General features: G+C 39.3%; 1 protein-coding gene and 1 non-coding gene across 2 annotated transcripts; both read right to left on the reverse strand.

The window, feature by feature from the left end:
- Positions 1 to 258: 258 nt before the first annotated feature.
- Positions 259 to 2,747, reverse strand: LOC148576665 (uncharacterized). Its single transcript, XM_088502769.1, has 3 exons — positions 1,691 to 2,747; positions 1,200 to 1,556; positions 259 to 491 (listed from the first exon to the last, which is right to left on the reverse strand). The coding sequence occupies exons 1-3, from the start codon at positions 2,745 to 2,747 to the stop codon at positions 259 to 261; spliced, it is 1,647 nt and encodes a 548-aa protein (XP_088358895.1).
- A 3,438-nt stretch (positions 2,748 to 6,185) lies between these two features.
- LOC148576666 (small nucleolar RNA R71) lies at positions 6,186 to 6,289 on the reverse strand. Its single transcript, XR_015903450.1, has one exon. It is a non-coding gene; the product is annotated as a small nucleolar RNA R71 (small nucleolar RNA).
- Positions 6,290 to 6,507: the final 218 nt, after the last annotated feature.

Consider the following 6,507-nt stretch of genomic DNA (forward strand, 5'->3'; position numbering starts at 1 on the left):
AAGTACCTTGGCTGCTGTTCTTTCTAGCCCAAAATGTCCACCATAAGCTGAACCATGACAGTGCCACAATATGCTTCTCGTCTCACCTTCAGGAACACATTTCCTTATCATCCCATCTGAACATCTTCTTAATAAGAATGGTTCTTCCCATAGGAATTTCTTTGCTTCATTAAGTAGCTTTTTCACTTATTGCTTGGTGAATTCCTTGGGAATCTTTCTTCCAACCTTATAGTTTGCAATGTCCGCAAACCAAGGAGCTTATTGAATTTGTAAGAGGTGTTCATTTGGAAAGCTTCCATTCACTGGATGTGAGGCTTCTTGAATTGTTTCTTGTGGCAATCTTGATAGATGATCAGCAACTTGGTTCTCACTGTCCTTTCTATCCTTTATTTCAATGTCAAACTCTTGTAGAAGCAATATCCATCTGATAAGTCTTGGTTTAACATCCTGTTTTGACATCAAATACTTAAGGGCAACATGGTTAGTATAAACTACAATTTTGGATCCAATCAAGTATGATATAAACTTATCAAATGCATAGACCACAGCCAATAATTCCTTCTCTGTTGTGGTGTAAATTTTTTGAGCTTCATTCAATACTTTGCTTGCATAATAGATGACATGATGCAAGTTTCCCTTCCTTTGTCCCAACACAGCACCAATTGCAATGTCACTTGCATCACACATGAGTTCAAAGGGTGATCCCCAATCTGGGGGTGTGATGATTGGTGCAGTGGTGAGTCTGGTTTTTAAAGTGTCAAAGGCATGCTGGCAGCTTTCATAAAAAACAAAAGGATTATCAACCATCAACAAGTTACTTAATGGTTTGGCTATTTTTGAAAAATCCTTGATAAATCTTCTATAAAATCCAGCATGTCCTAAGAAACTTCTAACCACTTTCGCATTAGTAGGTGGAGGGAGTTTCTTGATTTCTACCTTTGCCTTGTCAACTTCTGTCCCTTTTATTGAAACTTTGTGGCCAAGAACAATCCCTTCAGGTACCATAAAATGGCATTTTTCCTAATTTAAAATCAAATTGGTTTCTTGGCACAGTTTCAAGACAAGGGTAAGATGATGCAAGCAAGTACTAAAAGTGTCACTAAAAACAGAGAAATCATCCATGAAAACTTTAATAAATTTTTCTACCATATCTGAGAAGATTGATAGCATGCATCTTTGAAATGTTGCTAGAGCATTACACAATCCAAAAGGCATCCTTCTGTATGCGAAAACTCCAAAGGGATAGGTGAAAGATGTCTTCTCTTGATCCATGGGATCAACTACTATCTGATTGTAGCCAGAATACCCATCAAGGAAGCAGTAGTATGCATGGCCAGCTAGCCTCTCAAGCATTTGGTCAATGAAAGGGAGAGGAAAGTGATCTTTGCGTGTGGCATCATTCAGCCTCCTATAGCCAATACACATCCTCCATCCTATCACAGTTCTTGCGGGAATAAGCTCATTCTTCTCATTAACAATAACTGTCATCCTACCTTTCTTTGGTACCACTTGAACTGGGCTTATCCATGAACTGTCAGAGATAGGATAGATAATCCCTGCATTCCATAACTTCATTACTTCCTTCTGGACAACTTCCTTCATTGTGGGATTTACCTCCTTTGAGGTTGAACCACTGGTTTGGAATTGTCTTCCAAAAAGATCTTATGCATGCAAACTATAGGACTAATACCCTTCAAGTCATCAATAGTCCATCCTAATGCATCTTTGTGAGCCTTTAGTACATTAAGGAGCTTTCCTTCTTCTTCTTCATTCAGGGAAGAGTTGATGATCACTGGGAAGCTATTTGCTGTGCCAAGGAATGCATATTTGAGATGAATAGAGAGAGGCTTCAAGTCTTGTTTTGGCACTTCTTCCTTCTTGTCTTGTTTCACCTCTTTCTCAATGGAAATTTCAGTTACTTGTGCTTCCATTGTCTCCTGATCTTCTTCTCCTTCTTCTTCTTCTTGTTGCTCGTGATGATTGGCTTCTAACATTTCTTCCACCAAACTTTCTATCATATCTACTCTCATGTAATCTTCTTGCTCAGGGGGATGTCGCATTGCCTTGAAAACATTGATGATCATTTGCTCATTGTGAACCCTAAAGATCATTTCTCCCTTCTCCACATCAATAATAGCTCTTACTATGGCTAGAAACGGCCTTCCCAAAATGATTGAATTATTTCCTTCCTCTTCTATGTTCGAAATTACAAAGTCTGCAGGGAAAATAAACTCTCCAACCTTCACCAATAGATTTTCCACAATGCCATTGGGTGTCTTGATTGATCTGTCAACCATTACCAAAGACATCCTGGTAGGTTTGAGTTCTTCTATGGTAAGCTTTCTCATCATTGATAGGGGCATCAAATTGATACTAGCACCAAGATCACAGAGAGCTTTGTCTAAAGTCATCTTGCCTATGGTACATGAAACTACAAAACTCCCTGGGTCTTTAAGTTTTGGTAGAATACCCCTTTGAATCACAGTACTGCATTCTTCAGTGAGAAGCACTGTTTCCTTTTCATGCCAACTTCTCTTTTTATTAATAAGTTCCTTCAAGAATTTTGCATATAGAGGCATCTGCTCTAATGCCTCAGCCAGTGGAATATTAATCTCCAATTTCTTGAAGACTTCAAGGAATTTGGAGAAGTATTGATCCTTGGTTTCCTTGTTGAACCTTTGAGGATATGGTAAGGGAGGTGTGAAAGTCTTTACTCCCTGCCTTTGTTCCTTGGCTGGTTCTTCCATTATTTGCTTCCCTTTCGTTAAATCTTGTGGCTGGTCATTCTTTTTTTGAGCCTACTTGCCTGCTGTCAACTCTTGCTTGCTGTTGGCATCCTCTTTCTCAGATTGCTTCTTGTCATTCTCCTTTAGCTTCTTGGTTGCTTTTTCATCTTTTACCAAGATCTTTCCACCCCTCAGCTGTATGGCTTTGCACTCTTCTTTAGGATTTGGAATGGTATCACTTGGGAGTGAGCTTGATGGCCTTTCAATCACAGCTTGCTTGGAAAGCTGTCCAATCTGCCTTTCTATATTTCTTATGGAAGCTTCATTGTTCTTATTTGAAAGTTCTGATGCCAGGGCATTTTGGCCAGTTTCACTGACCTTTTTCTTTACTATTTTAGGATATTTTCATGCATTTTCTTAGTAAATAAGCAAGTTTTTGATGAATATAGACTTACATCTTGATTCAAGCAAACATTGTGAACTTTACATGATTTCATGAGAATTATGCATGAGTTGAATGATAATATGGATGATGCATGATCTCATGACTTGAAACAAAGTTTTGATGCACCTTGTTTGTTTGATTTCAGGACAAAAGAAGCAAATAAGAACCACGTTAGCAGCCATGTTAACTTCACTAACGTGACCACTAACGTGAAATGGGAGCGATCTTGCAACGTTAGTGGTAAAGTTACCACAAATAATGCCTTCGAATGCCATCATAACCCACGTTAGTTGCCACGTTAGTTACACTAACGTGGGAACTAACGTGGAAGAAAGGAGGAGCTCCAACGTTAGTGGTGAAAATGAACACCACTAACGTTCCAAAATGCCACACTAAGCCACGTTAAAAGCCACGTTAATCCAATTAACGTGAACTCTAACGTGGAGAAAAGAGGAAGTCGCAAGCATTAGTGACACTCACCTTTGTCACTAACGCTAGACCAAGCCTAAATTGCCTACGTTAGTGGTCACGTTAAGACCACTAACGTGAAGGGTAACATGGAGCAATGAATGATAGGCCAACGTTAGTGACACTCACCTTTGTCACTAACGTTGGAGATGGCAAATACACCCACGTTAGTGGTCACGTTAATGCCATTAACGTGAAGCACTAATGGGGAAGGAAGGGGCGTTCTGAAGCGTTAGTGACAAAGGTAAGTGTCACTAACGCTTTCGAGCCTTGGCATGCCCACGTTAAGGGCCACGTTAGTTATACTAACGTGGACCATTAACATAGAAGAGAGGGACAAAGAGCAACATTATTGGTAAAGGTGAGTGCCAATAACATTTGCGAAGGGCTAAGAGGCTACGTTAGTGGTTATGTTAGTACCACTAACATTGAAGTTAACGTGGATCAACTAGTTTGGAACGTTAGTGACAAAGTTATCGTCACTAATGCTCTCAAACCCAAGTTTACACTTAACGTTAACGCCACTAACATCCTAACTAACTTCCCATCATGCCTAACTCACACTTTCTTTGCAAGAAAAGCTAAGCCCACTAAAGACTGTAACTGCTCCAACTAAAGATCAAGGGCCCATATCCAAGACTTGAAGAGCTAACTAGAAGATCTGAAGAGTAGTATATATAGGGATAGTTTTGAATTGAAATGTAGATCGGGAACTTGAAAACTACACTCTGTATATTTTACTTTCTCTGCAACTTCTAGTTTTACATTCAGAATGAATTTTTCATTTTTGATTTTCATTTCCAGAGCTATGAACAACTAAACCCATTTTCATTGGGTTAGGGAGCTCTGTTGTAATTTGATGGATCAATAATAGTTTTCATTATTCTTCCTCTTTCTTTTCTCTTGATTTTACTAGAAAGCTTTTGTTCTTCATCCAATTGGTTAGCTATCTTGGAAGAGAAGCTCTCCATAATTGGATCTCATCAGAACCTTGGAAGAGGAATGAGGAGATCATGCTAGAAATGCTTTCTCATGCTAGACCAAATTGGGGTTTGGATGGATATAGTGACATATAATTCTACCAACACTTTGATTTGGGAATGCATGTGGTATAATCAGTGACCAAACTTCATCTCTTCCCATAAGCAATTAAATCAAGGAATTGGGCAATTGTTCAAGCTTAGAGAGATTGGGTTGCCAAGGTATTGGGATCTAATCACTTAAGATTGCCAAGGAGATCAATGAATGCATTGATTGAGGAAGAGATGAGAATGAACTTGATCCGGAGAATGCAACATCTCCTAAGCCCAATGAATTCCCCATTCTGATCTTACCCATTCTCTTTATTTTCTGCCATTTACTTTTCTGCTAACCTCCCCAAATCCCCATTTAAGATTCTGTAATTTACTTTATGCCATTTACATTCTGCCATTTATTTCCAGCACTTACATTTTCAGTTATTTACTTTCCCGCCATTTAACTTTCTGCAATTACTCAACTCAATTTCTGCTTAGCTCAACTAGAACATTCCTCTAATTAAAGTTGCTTGACCAATCAATCCCTGTGGAATTCGACCTCACTCTATTGTGAGTTTTTACTTGACGACAATTCGGTATACTTGTTGAAGGAAAATTTGTTGAGAGACAAGTTTCCGTGCATCAAGTTTATGGCGCCGTTGCCGGGGATTGATTTTGTATCGACAATGATTAAGTTGGAGGATAACTAGATTGAGCATTTTTCTTTTGTTTTGTTTAATTCCATTTTAGTGAATTACTTTCAGTTTTAGCTATTTTCTTTCCTTTACCTCTTACCCGTTCTTTGTGTTTTCTTCATTATTTATAATTCAGTTCACTAACCCACTAATTGTTTGATATATTGCATCACTCACACTAACAACTATTCTAACAAGATTAATTTCTTCATTCATTTCCTTTCTCGCTTTTTGTTTTGTTGGTTGTATGACAGGTAGAAGAAGCGGGGTCTCAACGTCCTTTGATTCTGAACCTGTGAGGACCCTCCTTAGATTAAGGAGGGAAGCAAGAGGGAAGAGAGTCGTTGGTGCTGAGGAAGAGGAAGAGTATTTTGAACTAGACATGGAGGAGAATATGGAGAATCACCATGAAGAAGAAGCTCACAACCATGCCAGGGAAGGCCCAGTAAATCATGCTGGGCAAGAGAGAAGTGTTCTAGGCTCTTACATCAATCCAAACCCAGGAAATTGTGGAAGTAGCATCCAAAAGCCAACCATACATGCCAATAATTTTGAACTAAAGTCCCAGCTCATCACTCTCGTTCAGAACAACTGTGCATTCGGAGGAAGCGCCCAAGAAGACCCCAATCAACATCTAACCACCTTTCTAAGGATATGTGATATTGTGAAGTCGAATGGTGTTCATCCTGACACTTATAGACTGCTTCTGTTCCCCTTCTCAGTCAAGGATAAAGCATATAAATGGCTGAAATTCTTCCCAAAGGAGAGTTTAACAACCTGGGAAGATGTGGTAAACAAATTCTTGGCGAGATTCTACCCCCTTCAAAGAATCAACAAGTTGAGAGCTGAGGTACAAACCTTCAGGCAAAAGGATGGTGAAACTCTCTATGAAGCATGGGAGAAGTTTAAGGACTTAATAAGAAGGTGTCCGCCAGACATGTTCAATGAATGGGTGTAACTACACATCTTCTATGAGGGTCTTTCTTATGAATCAAAGAAGGCAGTGGACCACTCATCCGGGGGATCTCTGAACAAGAAGAAGACCATTAAAGAAGCCAAAAATGTCATCGAGACTGTAGCTGAGAATGACTACTTCTATGCTTCTGAAAGAGGCAACACTCGAGAAGTAATGGAGCTGAACAATATGGACGTGTTGC

Source organism: Arachis ipaensis, chromosome B1, assembly GCF_059453495.1.
Source record: "Arachis ipaensis isolate K30076 ecotype BB chromosome B1, ASM5945349v1, whole genome shotgun sequence".
NCBI lineage: Eukaryota > Viridiplantae > Streptophyta > Magnoliopsida > Fabales > Fabaceae > Arachis > Arachis ipaensis.